This window comes from Takifugu rubripes, chromosome 19, assembly GCF_901000725.2.
Source record: "Takifugu rubripes chromosome 19, fTakRub1.2, whole genome shotgun sequence".
NCBI lineage: Eukaryota > Metazoa > Chordata > Actinopteri > Tetraodontiformes > Tetraodontidae > Takifugu > Takifugu rubripes.
The window spans coordinates 18,886,607-18,910,473 of NC_042303.1; the positions used below are offsets into that span (position 1 = coordinate 18,886,607).

The window sequence follows — 23,867 nt, forward strand, 5'->3', positions numbered from 1 at the left end:
ACAGTGATGGTTGATTTGTTATTTTATTTCCACCTTTGGAGGACCAGATCGCCCTTCTGAAGAGAACGATCAGCTTCCCATTGATCCGACCAAGGCAGGGGTCTGGAGGCTGGTTCTGAAGGCTGGGGTCTGGAGGCTGGGGTCTGGAGGCTGGGTCTAGAGGCTGGGTCTGAAGACAGGGGTCTGGAGGCAGGGTCTGGAGGCAGGGGTCTGGAGGCTGGGTCTGGAGGCAGTGGTCTGGAGGCTGGGGTCTGGAGGCAGTGGTCTGGAGGCTGGGGTCTGGAGGCTGGGGTCTGGAGGCAGTGGTCTGGAGGCTGGGGTCTGGAGGGTGGGTCTGGAGGCTGGTTCTGAAGGCTGGGGTCTGGAGGCTGGGGTCTGGAGGCAGGGGTCTGGAGGCAGGGGTCTGGAGGCTGGGTCGGGAGGCAGTGGTCTGGAGGCTGGGGTCTGGAGGCTGGGGTCTGGAGGCAGTGGTCTGGAGGCTGGGGTCTGGAGGCTGGGGTCTGGAGGCAGTGGTCTGGAGGCTGGGGTCTGGAGGGTGGGTCTGGAGGCTGGGGTCTGGAGGGTGGGTCTGGAGGCTGGGGTCTGGAGGCAGGGGTCTGGAGGCTGGGTCTGGAGGCTGGGTCTGGAAGCTGGGGTCTGGAGGCAGGGGTCTGGAGGCTGGGGTCTGGAGGGTGGGTCTGGAGGCAGTGGTCTGGAGGCTGGGGTCTGGAGGGTGGGTCTGGAGGCTGGGGTCTGGAGGGTGGGTCTGGAGGCTGGGTCTGGAGGCAGGGGTCTGGAGGCAGGGGTCTGGAGGGTGGGGTCTGGAGGCAGTGGTCTGGAGGCTGGGGTCTGGAGGGTGGGTCTGGAGGCTGGGGTCTGGAGGGTGGGTCTGGAGGCTGGGGTCTGGAGGGTGGGTCTGGAGGCTGGGTCTGGAGGCAGGGGTCTGGAGGCAGGGGTCTGGAGGGTGGGGTCTGGAGGCAGTGGTCTGGAGGCTGGGGTCTGGAGGGTGGGTCTGGAGGCTGGGGTCTGGAGGGTGGGTCTGGAGGCAGTGGTCTGGAGGCTGGGGTCTGGAGGGTGGGTCTGGAGGCTGGGGTCTGGAGGGTGGGTCTGGAGGCAGTGGTCTGGAGGCAGGGGTCTGGAGGCAGGGGTCTGGAGGCTGGGGTATGGAGGGTGGGTCTGGAGGCAGACATACAGACAGACAGACAGACAGACAGACAGACAGACAGACAGACAGACAGACAGACAGACAGACAGACAGACATTTGTATCTTCACTCTTCTTCTGGTCCAGACAGGAAGAACAAAGATTGTGTTTCCTCTGGGTCCCTGAATGCATCATCAGGCTGTATATAATGGCTGATATCTGCTGTGGTGCATTCACAGACCTGCAGCTCCTCCTGCAGCTGCTGTGGTTCCTGTCGGTGCTGGTAAGGACCAAATTAAAGCTGAGATGTTTTAACTTCTGAACAAATAAAAATCATTTTGTCATTCTGAATCTGGTCAGATGGTAGAAAAGAAAGGAATCATTTGTGAACGTGTGCCAGCAGAATCTGCTGCTCATCTCTCATCATTTGTTCTCGGCTGTTTCTGACCTTCAGCAGCGTCTCCTGTCTCCTGTCTCCTGTCTCCTGTCTCCTGTCTCCTGTCTCTTGTCTTCTGTCTCCTGACTACTGTCTCGTCTCTTGTCTCCTGTCTCTTGTCTCCTGTCCCAGAGTTAAACCCGTCCAGAGATGAACGGGTCTGCAGCAAACGTGAGCGTGATCGTACAGTTCCGAGATTCCTTCACCAAAGCTGTGATCAAGAACGTGATCATTCTGGTCGTGGGGATCTTCATCAACTACATCAACTTGAGCCTCATTCACACCTTCTGCAAACATCAGGTTTCTGGAGCTCCTGAGTCAAACACGCTCACACGGATCTGCCTCTCGTCTGGCGTCTCTGTAACCAGAGAACCAAGACTGGCTTTTAACGTCACCTCAGAGTCTTGATCTTCAGCCTTCTTCTGTTTCTGCAGATGTTCTACATGAACCCACGCTACATACTCTTCATCCACCTGGTGATAAACGACCTGATCCAGGTGAACGTGACCATCATGCTGTTCGTCATCAGCTACACCATCTACAGGATCAACATCTGCATGTGCTGGGTGTTCCTGCTGCTGGCCGTGGTCGCCACCGAGAACTCGCCCCTGAACCTGGCCTGCATGGCCCTGGAGTGCTACAGCGCCGTCTGCTTCCCGCTTCACCATCTCCAAGTTTGGACCATCAGGAGAACGTTGACGTTGATCCTGCTGATGTGGACGACCACCACGGTCTCGGCCACGTCTGACCTGGTCATCACGTTGGCCACAGAGCATCTGACCATCGTTCATTCTCAGGTCTTCTGCCTCAGACACACGGCGTTCCCACTCGACGTCATCACCACGAAGAGAGACGTCACCTACGCGCTGTTCTTGGTCATCATCTGGATCACCATATTTTACACCTACTTTCAAATTTTGTTGACGGCAAAAACAGCAGGCAAAGACACGGTGAAGGCCAGAAACACCATCATCCTGCACAGCTTCCAGCTGCTGCTCTGCATGGCCTCGTACCTGGCGCCAGCCCTCAAAGACCTGCTTAAAAAACTCTTCCCCAAGAACTCCACAGACATTCTCTTCGTGTCTTATATCGTTGTCCAGGTCCTGCCGCGTTCGACCAGTCCCATGATCTACGGCCTACGAGACCCGACGTTCAGGAAGTACCTGAAAAGGTACATGTTAGCTAGGAGCAGCTGAAGGTCAGTGGAAGGAAGGACGTAGCGGGTCAGGGTGGGGGGCCGGGAGGTGGGTCGGCTCGTCTCAACCATTAAAGATGAAAGTAGAAGCCCAGACACAGGCTTGTCTTCATGACTGTTCCCTTAGAGCAGAGGTGTCAAACTCAAATACCCAGTGGGCCCAAATTCAAAACTGGGACAAAGTCACGGGCCAACATTGATATTTATTGAAAAAATCTTCTTCTAGCTATAACACGGAACCTTTTGATACAGACCCAAACTAGTTTTGCTCAACAACTGAACACAACACAATATATAATTTATTATTGCACACATGCAAAATCGAAATTCAAATAAAAAAAACACATCACTGGGATTCATTTCTTCTCTTTTAAATTCCAACAGTAATGTTTTGCCATTGTAAGTTAATGTAATGTAAATGTGATGCCTTTTCATCTCTTCTACTTCCTGGTGCCTTTGAGTCATTTCCAGGTGTTTGTGCTTGTCTTGGTGTTGTGTTTTATAGTGTTATCGGTTGTTGTTCTCCTTGTAATGAACATTGGCTCCACATACAAGACAGACGGGTCCGTCTACATATCTAAACAGACATTCTGCCTCCGACCTGTTCAGAAAGGTCCTATTTTCTGCCTTTAATCATTTTTCAGAGGGGTAGTGCCAGAATTAGCATTAGCATATAAGGTCGCTATGACTACCTTCTCTTTGTTGGTGGTTGGCAAGCCACAAATTGGTGAATTACCACCACCAGCTGATGTGGAGTGTGGATTTTCACACCAAAACACCATCAGAGAATTCTGGTATTTGTAGTATGAGCACATGCGCTTTTTAACAATACCGATGGGCCAGCTCTAATAGTCAATTGGAATGGCTTTGCGGGCCAAATATAATTATATTGCGGACAAAATTAGGCCCACGGGCCAAAGTTTGCCACCTGTGCCTAAAAAGAAAGGAGCCAAAGCGGTTCTGAAGTGTTCTGAGTGGTTTTTACAGTTCTCACACAATAAAAAGGTTTCTGGATCCAGCTGTGTGTGGTCTCCCCAGCAGCTCCTGACCTTAAAATGACCTTTTCTGATCATCTGTCGCTGGTGACCTTTCGACTGTTGTTCAAGCGTCTGACGCAACGTCGTCACCAATTCAGGAGACGAGCAGCCCTGAGTGTGGATGTGGCTTAATTTGTTCTCAGAAGATTTTCCTTGTTTGTCAAAGTCGGAGAAGCTCGTTAACATTTGACGATCAACAAAAACAGGTGAGATGATGAGAAGGTCACGGCTAATTAGAACCAGCTGTAAATGACACAAGTCCTCAGGAGACGCGTCTAATAGATCCCTCTGATGCTGCCGCCTGACCTTTACTGAGGAGCCTAACGAGGGCCTGAAACGGATCACTTCCTGTTTACCCTGAGGATCACTTCCTGTTTACCCTGAGGATCACTGCAAATGTCAGCAGGTCCCAAAAGTCCTCCAGCAACAGGACAAGCACAAGTTCGCTGAAGACGGGACACACACACCCTCGTACTTCTATCTTTGTGAGGGCTCGCAGGCTTTCCCCATCACAACTAAACCCCCGATCCATGACCCCTGACCTCTGACCTCTGACCCCTGTCCTAAACCCAACTGAAGCCTCAATCGCAAACCAGATGTGAATCCTCCAACAGTCCGTTGAGGTTGTGAGGACCAGTCAAAATGTCCTCACGTCCTCAGAGACACGTCCTCAGAAGGTCTTCCTTGTTTGGACAGCAAAAATGACCAGGATGGAAAAACCTGATACAGTCGCTGGTTCTGGTGACACAACACAACACATGATCTATAACACAACAGGTGATCTATAACACAACAGATGATCTATAACACAACAGGTGATCTATAACACAACAGGTGATCTATAACACAACACATGATCTATAACACAACAGGTGATCTATAACACAACAGGTGATCTATAACACAACACATGATCTATAACACAACACATGATCTATAACACAACAGGTGATCTATAACACAACACATGATCTATAACACAACAGGTGATCTATAACACAACACATGATTTATAACACAACACGTGATCTATAACACAACACATGAGCTATAACACGACAGGTGATCTATAACACAACACATGATCTATAACACAACAGGTGATCTATAACACAACACATGAGCTATAACACGACAGGTGATCTATAACACAACACATGATCTATAACACAACAGGTGATCTATAACACAACACATGATTTATAACACAACACGTGATCTATAACACAACACATGAGCTATAACACGACAGATGATCTATAACATAACACATGATCTATAACACAACAGGTGATCTATAACACAACAGGTGATCTATAACACAACACATGATCTATAACACAACACATGAGCTATAACACAACACATGAGCTATAACACGACAGATGATCTATAACACAACACATGATCTATAACACAACACATGATCTATAACACAACAGATGATCTATAACACAACACATGATCTATAACACAACAGATGATCTATAACACAACAGATGATCCATAACACAACACATGATCTATAACACAATCTGGGGTCTGGAGGCTGGGGTCTAGAGGTTGGGGTCTGGAGGCAGGGGACAGGAGGAAGGGGACTGGAGGCAGGGGTCTGGAGGTTGGGGACTGGAGGCAGGGGTCTGGAGGTTGGGGTCTGGAGGCTGGGGTCTAGAGGCAGGGTCTGGAGGACAGGGACTGACGGCAGGGGTCTGGAGGTTGGGGTCTGGAGGCAGGGGACTGGAGGCAGGGTCTGGAGGACGGAGACTGACGGCAGGGGTCTGGAGGTTGGGGTCTGGAGGTTGGGGTCTGGAGGCATGGGTCTGGATGCAGGGGTCTGGAGGTTGGGGTCTGGAGGCAGGGGTCTGGAGGTTGGGGTCTGGAGGCAGGGGTCTGGAGGTTGGGGTCTGGAGGCTGGGGTCTGGAGGCAGGGGTCTGGAGGCAGGGGTCTGGAGGCAGGGGTCTGGAGGCAGCTGCAGCCTGTGGCTCCACAGTCAGCAACATCTTTATCGGCTCTCTATTAAGTACCTGAAATATTGTCCAATTATATTTGCTGGACAAGCTGACGACACTCCTGCAGGCCTCCAGGACCCGGCTGGATCACCAGCTTCTGCCACAGTGGTGGCAGCAGAGATGGAGCCACCTTAGGACCAAGGTCCTGGTGCAGCTGCTCGGGGGGGACTTCAACAGAAGACTGAGGGTTGCTGTATCCTAGGAGACGGTGGTTACGCCTGGATGTCTAGGCCTGTAACATGGTTCCCTGACAGGCAGACAGACAGACAGACAGACAGACAGACAGACAGACAGACAGACAGACAGACAGACAGACAGACACACAGACAGACATTTGTATCTTCACTCTTCTTCTGGTCCAGACAGGAAGAACAAAGATTGTGTTTCCTCTGGGTCCCTGAATGCATCATCAGGCTGTATATAATGGCTGATATCTGCTGTGGTGCATTCACAGACCTGCAGCTCCTCCTGCAGCTGCTGTGGTTCCTGTCGGTGCTGGTAAGGACCAAATTAAAGCTGAGATGTTTTAACTTCTGAACAAATAAAAATCATTTTGTCATTGTGAATCTGGTCAGATGGTAGAAAAGAAAGGAATCATTTGTGAACGTGTGCCAGCAGAATCTGCTGCTCATCTCTCATCATTTGTCCTCGGCTGTTTCTGACCTTCAGCAGCGTCTCCTGTCTCCTGTCTCTTGTCTTCTGTCTCTTGTCTCCTGTCTATTGTCTCTTGTCTCCTGTCTCTTGTCCCAGAGTTAAACCCGTCCAGAGATGAACGGGTCGGCAGCAAACGTGAGCGTGATCGTACAGTACCGAGATTCCTTCACCAAAGCTGTGATCAAGAACGTGATCATTCTGGTCGTGGGGATCTTCCTCAACTACATCAACTCAAGCCTCATTCACACCTTCTGCAAACATCAGGTTTCTGGAGCTCCTGAGTCAAACACGCTCACACGGATCTGCCTCTCGTCTGGCGTCTCTGTAACCAGAGAACCAAGACTGGCTTTTAACGTCACCTCAGAGTCTTGATCTTCAGCCTTCTTCTGTTTCTGCAGATGTTCTACATGAACCCACGCTACATACTCTTCATCCACCTGGTGATGAACGACCTGATCCTGGTGAACGTGACCATCATGCTGTTCGTCATCAGCTACACCATCTACAGGATCAACATCTGCATGTGCTGGGTGTTCATGCTGCTGGCCGTGGTCGCCACCGAGAACTCGCCCCTGAACCTGGCCTGCATGGCCGTGGAGTGCTACAGCGCCGTCTGCTTCCCGCTTCACCATCTCCAAGTTTGGACCATCAAGAGAACGTTGACGTTGATCCTGCTGATGTGGACGACCACCACGGTCTCGGCCACGTCTGACCTGGTCATCACGTTGGCCACAGAGCATCTGACCATCGTTCATTCTCAGGTCTTCTGCCTCAGACACACGGCGTTCCCACTCGACGTCATCACCACGAAGAGAGACGTCACCTACGCGCTGTTCTTGGTCATCATCTGGATCACCATATTTTACACCTACTTTCAAATTTTGTTGATGGCAAAAACAGCAGGCAAAGACACGGTGAAGGCCAGAAACACCATCATCCTGCACAGCTTCCAGCTGCTGCTCTGCATGGCCTCATACCTGGCGCCAGCCCTCAGAGAACTGCTCCAAAAACTCTTCCCCAAGAACTCCACAGACATTCTCTTCGTGTCTTATATCGTTGTCCAGGTCCTGCCGCGTTCAACCAGTCCCATGATCTACGGCCTACGAGACCCGACGTTCAGGAAGTATCTGAAAAGGTACATGTTAGCTAGGAGCAGCTGAAGGTCAGTGGAAGGAAGGACGTAGCGGGTCAGGGTGGGGGGCCGGGAGGTGGGTCAGCTCGTCTCAACCATTAAAGATGAAAGTAGAAGCCCAGACACAGGCTTGTCTTCATGACTGTTCCCTTAGAGCAGAGGTGTCAAACTCAAATACCCAGTGGGCCCAAATTCAAAACTGGGACAAAGTCACGGGCCAACATTGATATTTATTGAAAAAATCTTCTTCTAGCTATAACACGGAACCTTTTGATACAGACCCAAACTAGTTTTGCTCAACAACTGAACACAACACAATATATAATTTATTATTGCACACATGCAAAATCAAAATTCAAATAAAAAAAACACATCACTGGGATTCATTTCTTCTCTTTTAAATTCCAACAGTAATGTTTTGCCATTGTAAGTTAATGTAATGTAAATGTGATGCCTTTTCATCTCTTCTACTTCCTGGTGCCTTTGAGTCATTTCCAGGTGTTTGTGCTTGTCTTGGTGTTGTGTTTTATAGTGTTATCGGTTGTTGTTCTCCTTGTAATGAACATTGGCTCCACATACAAGACAGACGGGTCCGTCTACATATCTAAACAGACATTCTGCCTCCGACCTGTTCAGAAAGGTCCTATTTTCTGCCTTTAATCATTTTTCAGAGGGGTAGTGCCAGAATTAGCATTAGCATATAAGGTCGCTATGACTACCTTCTCTTTGTTGGTGGTTGGCAAGCCACAAATTGGTGAATTACCACCACCAGCTGATGTGGAGTGTGGATTTTCACACCAAAACACCATCAGAGAATTCTGGTATTTGTAGTATGAGCACATGCGCTTTTTAACAATACCGATGGGCCAGCTCTAATAGTCAATTGGAATGGCTTTGCGGGCCAAATATAATTATATTGCGGGCAAAATTAGGCCCACGGGCCAGAGTTTGCCACCTGTGCCTAAAAAGAAAGGAGCCAAAGCGGTTCTGAAGTGTTCTGAGTGGTTTTTACAGTTCTCACACAATAAAAAGGTTTCTGGATCCAGCTGTGTGTGGTCTCCCCAGCAGCTCCTGACCTTAAAATGACCTTTTCTGAACATCTGTCGCTGGTGACCTTTCGACTGTTGTTCAAGCGTCTGACGCAACGTCGTCACCAATTCAGGAGACGAGCAGCCCTGAGTGTGGATGTGGCTTAATTTGTTCTCAGAAGATTTTCCTTGTTTGTCAAAGTCGGAGAAGCTCGTTAACATTTGACGATCAACAAAAACAGGTGAGATGATGAGAAGGTCACGGCTAATTAGAACCAGCTGTAAATGACACAAGTCCTCAGGAGACGCGTCTAATAGATCCCTCTGATGCTGCCGCCTGACCTTTACTGAGGAGCCTAACGAGGGCCTGAAACGCATCACTTCCTGTTTACCCTGAGGATCACTTCCTGTTTACCCTGAGGATCACTGCAAATGTCAGCAGGTCCCAAAAGTCCTCCAGCAACAGGACAAGCACAAGTTCGCTGAAGACGGGGGACACACACCCTCGTACTTCTATCTTTGTGAGGGCTCGCAGGCTTTCCCCATCACAACTAAACCCCCGATCCATGACCCCTGACCTCTGACCTCTGACCCCTGTCCTAAACCCAACTGAAGCCTCAATCGCAAACCAGATGTGAATCCTCCAACAGTCCGTTGAGGTTGTGAGGACCAGTCAAAATGTCCTCACGTCCTCAGAGACACGTCCTCAGAAGGTCTTCCTTGTTTGGACAGCAAAAATGACCAGGATGGAAAAACCTGATACAGTCGCTGGTTCTGGTGACACAACACAACACATGATCTATAACACAACAGGTGATCTATAACACAACAGGTGATCTATAACACAACACATGATCTATAACACAACAGGTGATCTATAACACAACACATGAGCTATAACACAACAGATGATCTATAACACAACACATGATCTATAACACAACACATGAGCTATAACACAACAGATGATCTATAACACAACACATGATCTATAACACAACAGATGATCTATAACACAACAGGTGATCTATAACACAACACATGATCTATAACACAACACATGATCTATAACACAACACATGATCTATAACACAACACATGATCTATAACACAACACATGATCTATAACACAACAGGTGATCTATAACACTGTCTCTTTACTCTGCATACGCTGCTACTATAATTCAATTTCCCCACGGGGATGAATAAAGTTCATCTTAATCTTAATCTTAATCTATAACACAACAGGTGATCTATAACACAACACATGATCTATAACACAACGGATGATCTATAACACAACAGGTGATCTATAACACAACACAACAGATGATCTATAACACAACACATGATCTATAACACAACACATGATCTATAACACAACAGGTGATTTATAACACAACACAAGATCTATAACACAACAGATGATCTATAACACAACAGATGATCTATAACACAACACATGATCTATAACACAACAGATGATCTATAACACAACGGATGATCTATAACACAACAGATGATCTATAACACAACACATGATCTATAACACAACACATGATCTATAACACAACAGATGATCTATAACACAACAGATGATCTATACCACAACATATGATCTATAACACAACAGGTGATCTATAACACAACAGATGATCTATAACACAACAGATGATCTATAACACAACACATGATCTATAACACAACACATGATCTATAACACAACAGATGATCTATAACACAACACATGAGCTATAACACAACAGATGATCTATAACACAACACATGATCTATAACATAACACATGATCTATAACACAACGGATCATCTTCAACACAATCTGGGGTCTGGATGCAGGGGTCTGGAGGTTGGGGTCTGGATGCAGGGGTCTGGAGGTTGGGGTCTGGAGGCAGGGGTCTGGAGGTTGGGGTCTGGAGGCAGGGGTCTGGAGGTTGGGGACTGGAGGTTGGGGTCTGGAGGCAGGGGTCTGGAGGTTGGGGTCTGGAGGCAGGGGAATGGAGGTTGGGGTCTGGAGGCATGGGTCTGGATGCAGGGGTCTGGAGGTTGGGGTCTGGAGGCAGGGGTCTGGAGGTTGGGGTCTGGAGGCAGGGGTCTGGAGGTTGGGGTCTGGAGGCTAGGGTCTGGAGGCAGGGGTCTGGAGGCTGGGGTCTGGAGGCTGGGGTCTGGAGGTTGGGGTCTGGAGGCAGGGGTCTGGAGGTTGGGGTCTGGAGGCTGGGGTCTGGAGGTTGGGGTCTGGAGGCAGGGGTCTGGAGGTTGGGGTCTGGAGGCAGGGGTCTGGAGGCAGCTGCAGCCTGTGGCTCCACAGTCAGCAACATCTTTATCGGCTCTCTATTAAGTACCTGATATATTGTCCAATTATATTTGCTGGACAAGTTGACGACACTCCTGCAGGCCTCCAGGACCCGGCTGGATCACCAGCTTCTGCCACAGTAGTGGCAGCAGAGATGGAGCCACCTTAGGACCAAGGTCCTGGTGCAGCTGCTCGGGGGGGACTTCAACAGAAGACTGAGGGTTGCTGTATCCTAGGAGACGGTGGTTACGCCTGGATGTCTAGGCCTGTAACATGGTTCCCTGACAGGCAGACAGACAGACAGACAGACAGACAGACAGACAGACAGACAGACAGACACACAGACAGACATTTGTATCTTCACTCTTCTTCTGGTCCAGACAGGAAGAACAAAGATTGTGTTTCCTCTGGGTCCCTGAATGCATCATCAGGCTGTATATAATGGCTGATATCTGCTGTGGTGCATTCACAGACCTGCAGTTCCTCCTGCAGCTGCTGAGGTTCCTGTGGATGCTGGTGAGGACCAAATTAAAGCTGAGATGTTTTAACTTCTGAACAAATAAAAATCATTTTGTCATTGTGAATCTGGTCAGATGGTAGAAAAGAAAGGAATCATTTGTGAACGTGTGCCAGCAGAATCTGCTGCTCATCTCTCATCATTTGTCCTCGGCTGTTTCTGACCTTCAGCAGCGTCTCCTGTCTCCTGTCTCCTGTCTCTTGTCTTCTGTCTCTTGTCTCCTGTCTATTGTCTCTTGTCTCCTGTCTCCTGTCTCTTGTCCCAGAGTTAAACCCGTCCAGAGATGAACGGGTCGGCAGCAAACGTGAGCATGATCGTACAGTACCGAGATTCCTTCACCAAAGCTGTGATCAAGAACGTGATCATTCTGGTCGTGGGGATCTTCCTCAACTACATCAACTCAAGCCTCATTCACACCTTCTGCAAACATCAGGTTTCTGGAGCTCCTCAGTCAAACACGCTCACACGGATCTGCCTCTCGTCTGGCGTCTCTGTAACCAGAGAACCAAGACTGGCTTTTAACGTCACCTCAGAGTCTTGATCTTCAGCCTTCTTCTGTTTCTGCAGATGTTCTACATGAACCCACGCTACATACTCTTCATCCACCTGGTGATGAACGACCTGATCCTGGTGAACGTGACCATCATGCTGTTCGTCATCAGCTACACCATCTACAGGATCAACATCTGCATGTGCTGGATGTTCATGCTGCTGGCCGTGGTCGCCACCGAGAACTCGCCCCTGAACCTGGCCTGCATGGCCCTGGAGTGCTACAGCGCCGTCTGCTTCCCGCTTCACCATCTCCAAGTTTGGACCATCAAGAGAACGTTGACGTTGATCCTGCTGATGTGGACGACCACCACGGTCTCGGCCACGTCTGACCTGGTCATCACGTTGGCCACAGAGCATCTGACCATCGTTCATTCTCAGGTCTTCTGCCTCAGACACACGGCGTTCCCACTCGACGTCATCACCACGAAGAGAGACGTCACCTACGCGCTGTTCTTGGTCATCATCTGGATCACCATATTTTACACCTACTTTCAAATTTTGTTGATGGCAAAAACAGCAGGCAAAGACACGGTGAAGGCCAGAAACACCATCATCCTGCACAGCTTCCAGCTGCTGCTCTGCATGGCCTCATACCTGGCGCCAGCCCTCAGAGAACTGCTCCAAAAACTCTTCCCCAAGAACTCCACAGACATTCTCTTCGTGTCTTATATCGTTGTCCAGGTCCTGCCGCGTTCAACCAGTCCCATGATCTACGGCCTACGAGACCCGACGTTCAGGAAGTACCTGAAAAGGTACATGTTAGCTAGGAGCAGCTGAAGGTCAGTGGAAGGAAGGACGTAGCGGGTCAGGGTGGGGGGCCGGGAGGTGGGTCAGCTCGTCTCAACCATTAAAGATGAAAGTAGAAGCCCAGACACAGGCTTGTCTTCATGACTGTTCCCTTAGAGCAGAGGTGTCAAACTCAAATACCCAGTGGGCCCAAATTCAAAACTGGGACAAAGTCACGGGCCAACATTGATATTTATTGAAAAAATCTTCTTCTAGCTATAACATGGAACCTTTTGATACAGACCCAAACTAGTTTTGCTCAACAACTGAACACAACACAATATATAATTTATTATTGCACACATGCAAAATCAAAATTCAAATAAAAAAAACACATCACTGGGATTCATTTCTTCTCTTTTAAATTCCAACAGTAATGTTTTGCCATTGTAAGTTAATGTAATGTAAATGTGATGCCTTTTCATCTCTTCTACTTCCTGGTGCCTTTGAGTCATTTCCAGGTGTTTGTGCTTGTCTTGGTGTTGTGTTTTATAGTGTTATCGGTTGTTGTTCTCCTTGTAATGAACATTGGCTCCACATACAAGACAGACGGGTCCGTCTACATATCTAAACAGACATTCTGCCTCCGACCTGTTCAGAAAGGTCCTATTTTCTGCCTTTAATCATTTTTCAGAGGGGTAGTGCCAGAATTAGCATTAGCATAAAAGGTCGCTATGACTACCTTCTCTTTGTTGGTGGTTGGCAAGCCACAAATTGGTGAATTACCACCACCAGCTGATGTGGAGTGTGGATTTTCACACCAAAACACCATCAGAGAATTCTGGTATTTGTAGTATGAGCACATGCGCTTTTTAACAATACCGATGGGCCAGCTCTAATAGTCAATTAGTATGGCTTTGCGGGCCAAATATAATTATATTGCGGGCAAAATTAGGCCCACGGGCCAGAGTTTGCCACCTGTGCCTAAAAAGAAAGGAGCCAAAGCGGTTCTGAAGTGTTCTGAGTGGTTTTTACAGTTCTCACACAATAAAAAGGTTTCTGGATCCAGCTGTGTGTGGTCTCCCCAGCAGCTCCTGACCTTAAAATGACCTTTTCTGATCATCTGTCGCTGGTGACCTTTCGACTGTTGTTCAAGCGTCTGACGCAACGTCGTCACCAATTCAGGAGACGAGCAGCCCTGAGTGTGGATGTGGCTTAATTTGTTCTCAGAAGATTTTCCTTGTTTGTCAAAGTCGGAGAAGCTCGTTAACATTTGACGATCAACAAAAACAGGTGAGATGATGAGAAGGTCACGGCTAATTAGAACCAGCTGTAAATGACACAAGTCCTCAGGAGACGCGTCTAATAGATCCCTCTGATGCTGCCGCCTGACCTTTACTGAGGAGCCTAACGAGGGCCTGAAACGCATCACTTCCTGTTTACCCTGAGGATCACTTCCTGTTTACCCTGAGGATCACTGCAAATGTCAGCAGGTCCCAAAAGTCCTCCAGCAACAGGACAAGCACAAGTTCGCTGAAGACGGGGGACACACACCCTCGTACTTCTATCTTTGTGAGGGCTCGCAGGCTTTCCCCATCACAACTAAACCCCCGATCCATGACCCCTGACCTCTGACCTCTGACCCCTGTCCTAAACCCAACTGAAGCCTCAATCGCAAACCAGATGTGAATCCTCCAACAGTCCGTTGAGGTTGTGAGGACCAGTCAAAATGTCCTCACGTCCTCAGAGACACGTCCTCAGAAGGTCTTCCTTGTTTGGACAGCAAAAATGACCAGGATGGAAAAACCTGATACAGTCGCTGGTTCTGGTGACACAACACAACACATGATCTATAACACAACAGGTGATCTATAACACAACAGGTGATCTATAACACAACACATGATCTATAACACAACAGGTGATCTATAACACAACACATGAGCTATAACACAACAGATGATCTATAACACAACACATGATCTATAACACAACACATGAGCTATAACACAACAGATGATCTATAACACAACACATGATCTATAACACAACACATGATCTATAACACAACACATGATCTATAACACAACAGGTGATCTATAACACAACACATGATCTATAACACAACACATGATCTATAACACAACACATGATCTATAACACAACAGGTGATCTATAACACAACACATGATCTATAACACAACACATCAGCTATAACACAACAGATGATCTATAACACAACACATGATCTATAACACAACACATGATCTATAACACAACAGATGATCTATAACACAACACATGATCTATAACACAACAGATGATCTACAACACAACACATGATCTATAACACAACACATGATCTATGACACAACAGGTGATCTCTAACACAACAGATGATCTATAACACAACAGGTGATCTATAACACAACACATGATCTATAACACAACACATGATCTATAACACAACACATGATCTATAACACAACACATGATCTATAACACAACAGGTGATCTATAACACAACACATGATCTATAACACAACACATGAGCTATAACACAACACATGAGCTATAACACAACAGATGATCTATAACATAACACATGATCTATAACACAACAGATGATCTATAACACAACACATGATCTATAACACAACAGATGATCTACAACACAACACATGATCTATAACACAACACATGATCTATGACACAACAGGTGATCTCTAACACAACAGATGATCTATAACACAACAGATGATCTATAACACAACAGGTGATCTATAACACAACACATGATCTATAACACAACACATGATCTATAACACAACACATGATCTATAACACAACACATGATCTATAACACAACAGGTGATCTATAACACAACACATGATCTATAACACAACACATGAGCTATAACACAACAGATGATCTATAACATAACACATGATCTATAACACAACACATGATCTATAACACAACAGATGATCTATAACACAACACATGATCTATAACACAACACATGATCTATAACACAACACATGATCTATGACACAACAGGTGATCTCTAACACAACAGATGATCTATAACACAACAGGTGATCTATAACACAACACATGATCTATAACACAACACATGATCTATAACACAACACATGATCTATAACACAACACATGATCTATAACACAACAGGTGATCTATAACACTGTCTCTTTACTCTGCATACGCTGCTACTATAATTCAATTTCCCCACGGGGATGAATAAAGTTCATCTTAATCTTAATCTTAATCTATAACACAACAGGTGATCTATAACACAACACATGATCTATAACACAACGGATGATCTATAACACAACAGGTGATCTATAACACAACACAACAGATGATCTATAACACAACACATGATCTATAACACAACACATGATCTATAACACAACAGGTGATTTATAACACAACACAAGATCTATAACACAACAGATGATCTATAACACAACAGATGATCTATAACACAACACATGATCTATAACACAACAGATGATCTATAACACAACACATGAGCTATAACACAACACATGAGCTATAACACAACAGATGATCTATAACACAACAGATGATCTATAACACAACACATGATCTATAACACAACACATGATCTATAACACAACAGATGATCTATAACACAACACATGAGCTATAACACAACAGATGATCTATAACACAACACATGATCTATAACATAACACATGATCTATAACACAACGGATCATCTTCAACACAATCTGGGGTCTGGAGGCAGGGGTCTGGATGCAGGGGTCTGGAGGTTGGGGTCTGGATGCAGGGGTCTGGAGGTTGGGGTCTGGAGGCAGGGGTCTGGAGGTTGGGGACTGGAGGTTGGGGTCTGGAGGCAGGGGTCTGGAGGTTGGGGTCTGGAGGCAGGGGAATGGAGGTTGGGGTCTGGAGGCATGGGTCTGGATGCAGGGGTCTGGAGGTTGGGGTCTGGAGGCAGGGGTCTGGAGGTTGGGGTCTGGAGGCAGGGGTCTGGAGGTTGGGGTCTGGAGGCTAGGGTCTGGAGGCAGGGGTCTGGAGGCTGGGGTCTGGAGGCTGGGGTCTGGAGGTTGGGGTCTGGAGGCAGGGGTCTGGAGGTTGGGGTCTGGAGGCTGGGGTCTGGAGGTTGGGGTCTGGAGGCAGGGGTCTGGAGGCAGGGGTCTGGAGGCAGGGGTCTGGAGGCAGCTGCAGCCTGTGGCTCCACAGTCAGCAACATCTTTATCGGCTCTCTATTAAGTACCTGAAATATTGTCCAATTATATTTGCTGGACAAGTTGACGACACTCCTGCAGGCCTCCAGGACCCGGCTGGATCACCAGCTTCTGCCACAGTGGTGGCAGCAGAGATGGAGCCACCTTAGGACCAAGGTCCTGGTGCAGCTGCTCGGGGGGGACTTCAACAGAAGACTGAGGGTTGCTGTATCCTAGGAGACGGTGGTTACGCCTGGATGTCTAGGCCTGTAACATGGTTCCCTGACAGGCAGACAGACAGACAGACAGACAGACAGACAGACAGACAGACAGACAGACAGACATTTGTATCTTCACTCTTCTTCTGGTCCAGACAGGAAGAACAAAGATTGTGTTTCCTCTGGGTCCCTGAATGCATCATCAGGCTGTATATAATGGCTGATATCAGCTGTGGTGCATTCACAGACCTGCAGCTCCTCCTGCAGCTGCTGTGGTTCCTGTCGGTGCTGGTAAGGACCAAATTAAAGCTGAGATGTTTTAACTTCTGAACAAATGAAAATCATTTTGTCATTCTGAATCTGGTCAGATGGTAGAAAAGAAACGGAATCATTTGTGAACGTGTGCCAGCAGAATCTGTTGCTCATCTCTCATCATTTGTTCTCGGCTGTTTCTGACCTTCAGCAGCGTCTCCTGTCTCCTGTCTCCTGTCTCCTGTCTCTTGTCTTCTGTCTCCTGACTACTGTCTCGTCTCTTGTCTCCTGTCTCTTGTCTCTTGTCCCAGAGTTAAACCCGTCCAGAGATGAACGGGTCGGCAGCAAACGTGAGCGTGATCGTACAGTACCGAGATTCCTTCACCAAAGCTGTGATCAAGAACGTGATCATTCTGGTCGTGGGGATCTTCATCAACTACATCAACTCGAGCTTCATTCACACCTTCTGCAAACATCAGGTTTCTGGAGCTCCTGAGTCAAACACGCTCACACGGATCTGCCTCTCGTCTGGCGTCTATGTAACCAGAGAACCAAGACTGGCTTTTAACGTCACCTCAGAGTCTTGATCTTCAGCCTTCTTCTGTTTCTGCAGATGTTCTACATGAACCCACGCTACATACTCTTCATCCACCTGGTGATAAACGACCTGATCCAGGTGAACGTGACCATCATGCTGTTCGTCATCAGCTACACCATCTACAGGATCAACATCTGCATGTGCTGGGTGTTCCTGCTGCTGGCCGTGGTCGCCACCGAGAACTCGCCCCTGAACCTGGCCTGCATGGCCCTGGAGTGCTACAGCGCCGTCTGCTTCCCGCTTCACCATCTCCAAGTTTGGACCATCAAGAGAACGTTGACGTTGATCCTGCTGATGTGGACGACCACCACGGTCTCGGCCACGTCTGACCTGGTCATCACGTTGGCCACAGAGCATCTGACCATCGTTCATTCTCAGGTCTTCTGCCTCAGACACACGGCGTTCCCACTCGACGTCATCACCACGAAGAGAGACGTCACCTACGCGCTGTTCTTGGTCATCATCTGGATCACCATATTTTACACCTACTTTCAAATTTTGTTGACGGCAAAAACAGCAGGCAAAGACACGGTGAAGGCCAGAAACACCATCATCCTGCACAGCTTCCAGCTGCTGCTCTGCATGGCCTCATACCTGGCGCCAGCCCTCAGAGACCTGCTCCAAAACCAGTTCCCCGAGAACTACATAGACATTCTCTTCGTGTATTATATCCTTGTCCAGGTCCTGCCGCGTTCGACCAGTCCCATGATCTACGGCCTACGAGACCCGACGTTCAGGAAGTACCTGAAAAGGTACATGTTAGCTAGGAGCAGCTGAAGGTCAGTGGAAGGAAGGACGTAGCGGGTCAGGGTGGGGGGCCGGGAGGTGGGTCGGCTCGTCTCAACCATTAAAGATGAAAGTAGAAGCCCAGACACAGGCTTGTCTTCATGACTGTTCCCTTAGAAGAAAGGAGCCAAAGCGGTTCTGAAGTGTTCTGAGTGGTTTTTACAGTTCTCACACAATAAAAAGGTTTATGGATCCAGCTGTGTGTGTCTCTGTGGTGGTGACTAATCCTGATCCAGTTGCTTTCCTTAATAATAATAATAATAATAATAATAATAATAATAATAATAATGTAGGACGGGCTGGACGGTTCTGTTAGCAGGGGGGAGGTGCCTGGACACCTTCAGAGCACTGCTGAGGTACCCTTGAGCAAAGTGCCCCCTATAGGCTCCTGAGATGAGTTGGGGACCGATTCGGGGGGGACCTGCCGTCACCATTTATTCATGAGAAAACATCAATGACCTCTTCAGAGGCAAAAACAGAAGTCGCGCCGATGTGACCATTTCACCCCCCGTTTAACTGTTAAAGGTTCTGGGAACCAACAATAAACCAGCACTCTGAGAGCTGAGTGGTCTCCTGGAATGAGCTGGTGCTGTCAGCTTCTCCACATATGATGGAGTTTGGTCTCCGAGGACCTTGTGGGCCAAGAGAAGGAAAGAATCCAAGAACACTTCCTGTAGCATCAACCCTGGCCTGTTTTGTTGCTAGCATTAGCAAGCCGTGCATGTTGGGACTTCTGTATAGGCTGGTCAGGTCCTCCCTCTGAACATGGTCTGGGTTGATCCTAACTGGAGGCTTTCAGGCCGTTTGACTGCTGGTGTGTTGAGGTCTGACTGGACTCATGTCAAACGGGACTGATCCCACCTGGAAACACAAAGCAGGTGGAGCACCGTCCAACATGTCAGAACCATCCTGGACTTCACCGTCCCCTGGCCCAGCAGGAGACGGCATCAGTGGGGGGGCTCAGGTGTGTTCCTGCAACAAGAAAAAAGAGGAGAAGAGGTTTGGGTCGTGGGTGGATCAGGAAGCATGTTCTCGGGGCGTGTTTCCTGGGACCGCTATAAACTGGTCCTCCTCAGCAGACCCACACTGGAGGATCCCACATGGTAGGTGTGACATCCCTGAACCACAGCAGGGTCAGAACCTAACCACCTTCACATTTGGGTCCTTTTGAAACATGAACCTTTCATCTGATAACAGCTCCGCCACCGTCGGGCCGACTCGGCGGGACTCGCTGGTCACGGCTCTGATCAAGAACCTGATCGTCACGCTTCTGTGTCTGATCATCAACTACATCAACGGGACGCAGATCCACACCTTCAGGAAGCACCAGGTGTGCACAGGTACCTTCCTCGTCCATGAACAGACCCGATTCTGCTGAAGTTCTGGGCCAGAGCCCAGGTGACCGTTGCAGATCATCTCTTCCTGCAGAATCGTGCACGTTGTGTTTGGTGTATATTTCAGTTGGTGTTTGAATCTGTGTGAGAAGTTTCCAGCGTTCCCAGAGAGGCAGAACTCTGGAGAATACTCCAGGTGCATTTCATGTTCCGTGCTTAGCTGAACTGTTCTGACTTTAATCAACTGGGAATTTTCACAGCTCCTTTTATGTAGTTTTCCCCCTTTTTAAGCAAAAGAAACGCAGCTTTAGGAATGTTTTGATCTGTGCCGTGACAACCATCATGTTACTGGTGTTCCTGGTGTCACTGGTGTTACTGGTGTTACTGGGAGGTTTGTGAACAGGAACTGACCTCCCTTCTGATCGGACCCCTCAGATCTTCAACTCCAACCCTCGTTACATCCTCTTCATCCACCTGGTGATCAACGACATGCTCCAGCTGTTCCTGTCGACGTTCCTTCACGTCATCACCTACGTCTTCGTCAGAGTCAACGTCTCCTTCTGCAGCATCATCCTGGTCACCATCATCCTCACCACCCTCAACACCCCCCTCAACCTGGCCAGCATGGCCATCGAGCGCTACATCGCCATCTGCCTGCCCCTGCGCTACGGCCACATCTGCACCGTGAGGAAGACCTACGGTCTGATCGGGCTGATGTGGGTGCTGAGCGTCTTCGCCATCCTCCCTGACTTCTTCGCCCTGCTGACCACGCAGCCACTGACCTTCTTCCACTCTCCGGTCATCTGCTTGAGGGAACAGGTGTTCAGAAGCGCCTACAGCGTCGTGAATCGGGAGGTCTCGCACACCGTCTTCCTGGTCCTGGTCTGGCTCACGCTGGTCTACACCTACATCAACATCGTCTGTGCTGCCAAGAGAGCGAGCGCACAGGCTCAGAGGGCCAGGAACACCATTCTTCTGCACGCCTTCCAGGTCCTGCTGAGCATGCTGAACTATGTGCGGGTCCTGTTTGAACAGGGTCTGTTGCTCCTGCTGCCTGGTCACTACATGTCCATCATCTTTGCCTCCTACGTCATCATCCAGATCCTCCCGCGCTTCGTTAGTCCGATCGTGTACGGGCTGCGTGACCAGACCTTCAGGAAATATGTCAGCAGGTATCTGCTGTGCAAGATGGGCCTCGGCGGCCATTAAAGGGCCCCCGTCCCAGAGTGGTCTGGCTCTGCTTCACCGTCTGTAGACCAAGCAGATGTGATGATCCAAGAATCTACAGACGAGCTCCACACGGATGAAGGCAAGAGGTCAAGATTCAGGGTCAAGGGTCAGGGTCAAGGTCACGACTGCAGCCCCAGCAGATCGTCACCAGACCTCATTTCCTGTTTTTGATGCTGAACGAACCTGCAGATTAATGAAATTTAAAAGTTAAAGTCAATGAAGTGAGAGCAGATTAACTGGACAGAGCAGCAAGTGTTAGCATGTGAACGCTAACGAACCCCAGAGAGACTTTCAGAAGTTGTTTTGTGTTGAGTTGTGTTGTGTTGTGTTGTGTTGTGTGTTTCTTTGTGTGCCCATACGAACACGTTCCTGCCTAATAAATAAATGAATGTGTGCAGTTTAATTTCATTTTCACAGAATGTTGTGAAGAGAGTTTTGGAAGAATTTGCACTTTATGTCACACTCTGCTCCAGCCCATGGACTCAGTACTTTTCCACTGCCCTGCTCACACCACACCCTCTGATCACCACACCCACTCTCAGTCACTGATCACACACCTGCCCTCACTCATCAATCAGCTCACCTACCAGTATATATTCTCCAGCCTCACACTCACTCGGTGCCAGATTGTCTCTGCTATGCATGACCTTCCGGCGTTTAGCTGCCTGTCTTCCCGGTATCGACCCTGCCTGTTCTGCCTGACCCCCGGTAAATTAACTCTGTCTTCTGTTTTGACCACGAGCTCAGCCAGTCTCCCTCTGGATTGTTTGCCTGATTCTGCCTGCCTCGACCAAGTCCACTGCCCCGCCCTCGAACGGTTCTTTGTTTGCCAGATTGCAGTTAATAAACCTGTTAACTGATCATCAGTTCATTGCCTGTTTTGTACTGCACTTGGGTCCATACCATACCCGTCACAGTACAATCTGGCCAATCATGGACCCAGCAGAACCACCGTCACCACGGGATTGGTTTGAAAGAATCGAGAGGGTGCTCATGCTTCAGGAGCAGCGGATGGAGGAGGCGGCTGCCCATGCCCGACAAGCTGCGGAGGCCCAAGCCAGGGCCATCCCAGCCCTCACAGCTCAACTGCAACAGCTGACCTCCACCCTTTCCTCTCCAGAGGCCACAGTCTCGGCACCAGCACCTCCACCTCCTGCCCCAGTTCCAGCGCTGCCGAGGATGATATCAGAACCCCGGCTGGGGGCCCCAGAGCGCTACAATGGGGATCCCAAGCTCTGTCGTCCCTTCCTGACTTCCTGTTCCCTGCTCTTCAGTCTGCAGCCACACACATTTGCCACTGAAGGAGCCAAGGTGGCATACGTCATCAGCAACCTGACAGGAAGAGCTCTCCTCTGGGGAACTGCAGAGTGGGAGAGGCAGACTCCTGCCTGTGCTTCATTCCAGGCCTTCTCGGAGATGCTGCGGAAGGTCTTCGGGCTGGGAGCTACGGGTCCAGATGGCACTTCGGAGCTCCTCTCCATACGGCAGGGGAATCAGTCCGTGGCAGATTACTCCATCGACTTCCGGACCAAGGCTCGTCAGAGTGACTGGAACCTGGCTGCACTCCGGAATGCCTTTCTGCATGGTTTAGCAGAATATATCAAGGACGAACTGGTTTCTTACCCTCTACCTGCCACACTGGATGAACTCATCAAGCTCAGCACTCGACTGGATCTCCGTGTCAGGGCCCGGAGAAGAGAAAGGAGACAGAACCCTGCACCTTCCACGGCAGCTCACCGCCTGGATTTCTCCCCCGCTTCGGCCCCTGTTCCTGCTGACCCAGAACCGATGCAACTGGGTCGCACCAGACTCACACCAGAGGAGCGTCAGCATCGCCAGAGGGGGAACCTCTGTATGTACTGCGGGCAATATGGACATTTTATCTCTCTGTCCGTTAAAAGGCAGAGCTCACCAGTGAATGAGGAAGTCCTGGTGAGTCATGTGGGAGTGAAATCTTCCTCTCAGATTAAACGCCCCGTCTTTCTAGCCAAGCTTCTTCTCGCCGATGACTCTCACACCCTGGCCACCTTCATTGACTCCGGTTCCAATGGCAATATTATGGACGAGGGCTTGGCTATGCAACTCGGGCTAGAGAGGATTCCCCTCAACCCACCGATTCCTGCCAGGGCCCTGGATGGTCATCTTCTGGGAACGGTTGCCCACCAGACTGCCCCTGTTCACATGCTGATTTCTGGTAACCATCATGAGACCATCCAGTTTCATCTCCTGCCCTCATCCAACATTCCTCTGATCCTGGGCTTTCCATGGCTCCGCAAACACAACCCGCATGTTGACTGGACCACAGCCACTATCCCCAGCTGGAGCGGTTTCTGCCACCAGGTCTGCCTTCGGGATGCATCAATGCCGTGCCAGACTACGCTCCCCAGCACCTGCCTGGACCTGGCCAGAGTCCCTGCTGAGTACCACGACCTCAGGGAGGTGTTCAGTAAGGCCAAAGCTACCTCGCTGCCCCCCCACCGCCCTTAAGA

At 49.0% G+C, this 23,867-nt stretch overlaps 5 protein-coding genes across 6 annotated transcripts; all 5 read left to right on the top strand.

Moving 5' to 3' along the window:
- The first annotated feature begins 1,693 nt into the window (after positions 1-1,693).
- LOC101071770 (odorant receptor 131-2) lies at positions 1,694-2,754 on the top strand. Its single transcript, XM_003976948.2, has 2 exons — positions 1,694-1,858; positions 1,993-2,754. The coding sequence occupies exons 1-2, from the start codon at positions 1,709-1,711 to the stop codon at positions 2,752-2,754; spliced, it is 912 nt and encodes a 303-aa protein (XP_003976997.2). The 5' UTR covers positions 1,694-1,708.
- Positions 2,755-6,568: 3,814 nt separating this feature from the next.
- LOC115246776 (odorant receptor 131-2-like) lies at positions 6,569-7,614 on the top strand. Its single transcript, XM_029826078.1, has 2 exons — positions 6,569-6,718; positions 6,853-7,614. Exons 1-2 carry the CDS (start codon positions 6,569-6,571, stop codon positions 7,612-7,614), a joined length of 912 nt encoding a protein of 303 aa, XP_029681938.1.
- A 4,111-nt stretch (positions 7,615-11,725) lies between these two features.
- Positions 11,726-12,771, top strand: LOC115246777 (odorant receptor 131-2-like). Its single transcript, XM_029826083.1, has 2 exons — positions 11,726-11,875; positions 12,010-12,771. Exons 1-2 carry the CDS (start codon positions 11,726-11,728, stop codon positions 12,769-12,771), a joined length of 912 nt encoding a protein of 303 aa, XP_029681943.1.
- Positions 12,772-17,421: 4,650 nt separating this feature from the next.
- LOC101074547 (odorant receptor 131-2-like) lies at positions 17,422-18,870 on the top strand. Of its 2 annotated transcripts, XM_029826928.1 has the most exons (3): positions 17,422-17,469; positions 17,742-17,909; positions 18,044-18,870. In XM_029826928.1, exons 2-3 carry the CDS (start codon positions 17,760-17,762, stop codon positions 18,803-18,805), a joined length of 912 nt encoding a protein of 303 aa, XP_029682788.1. In that variant the 5' UTR covers positions 17,422-17,469; positions 17,742-17,759; the 3' UTR covers positions 18,806-18,870. The 2 variants fall into 2 exon arrangements, with proteins under 2 accessions (XP_029682788.1, XP_029682789.1); XM_029826929.1 differs by lacking the exon at positions 17,422-17,469 and having other exon boundaries at positions 17,656-17,909.
- A 1,118-nt stretch (positions 18,871-19,988) lies between these two features.
- On the top strand, positions 19,989-21,731 carry LOC101077761 (odorant receptor 131-2). Its single transcript, XM_003979533.2, has 2 exons — positions 19,989-20,144; positions 20,584-21,731. Exons 1-2 carry the CDS (start codon positions 19,989-19,991, stop codon positions 21,355-21,357), a joined length of 930 nt encoding a protein of 309 aa, XP_003979582.1. The 3' UTR covers positions 21,358-21,731.
- The last annotated feature ends 2,136 nt before the right edge of the window (positions 21,732-23,867 follow it).

Bases quoted from the DNA above. Each gene is read 5' to 3' on its own strand.
- LOC101074547 (XM_029826928.1), top strand. From the start codon at position 17,760: ATGAACGGGTCGGCAGCAAACGTGAGCGTGATCGTACAGTACCGAGAT. The intron at 17,910-18,043 runs GTTTCTGGAGCT...CTGTTTCTGCAG, and splicing joins ACACCTTCTGCAAACATCAG to ATGTTCTACATGAACCCACG.
- LOC115246776 (XM_029826078.1), top strand. From the start codon at position 6,569: ATGAACGGGTCGGCAGCAAACGTGAGCGTGATCGTACAGTACCGAGAT. The intron at 6,719-6,852 runs GTTTCTGGAGCT...CTGTTTCTGCAG, and splicing joins ACACCTTCTGCAAACATCAG to ATGTTCTACATGAACCCACG.
- LOC115246777 (XM_029826083.1), top strand. From the start codon at position 11,726: ATGAACGGGTCGGCAGCAAACGTGAGCATGATCGTACAGTACCGAGAT. The intron at 11,876-12,009 runs GTTTCTGGAGCT...CTGTTTCTGCAG, and splicing joins ACACCTTCTGCAAACATCAG to ATGTTCTACATGAACCCACG.
- LOC101071770 (XM_003976948.2), top strand. From the start codon at position 1,709: ATGAACGGGTCTGCAGCAAACGTGAGCGTGATCGTACAGTTCCGAGAT. The intron at 1,859-1,992 runs GTTTCTGGAGCT...CTGTTTCTGCAG, and splicing joins ACACCTTCTGCAAACATCAG to ATGTTCTACATGAACCCACG.
- LOC101077761 (XM_003979533.2), top strand. From the start codon at position 19,989: ATGAACCTTTCATCTGATAACAGCTCCGCCACCGTCGGGCCGACTCGG. The intron at 20,145-20,583 runs GTGTGCACAGGT...CGGACCCCTCAG, and splicing joins ACACCTTCAGGAAGCACCAG to ATCTTCAACTCCAACCCTCG.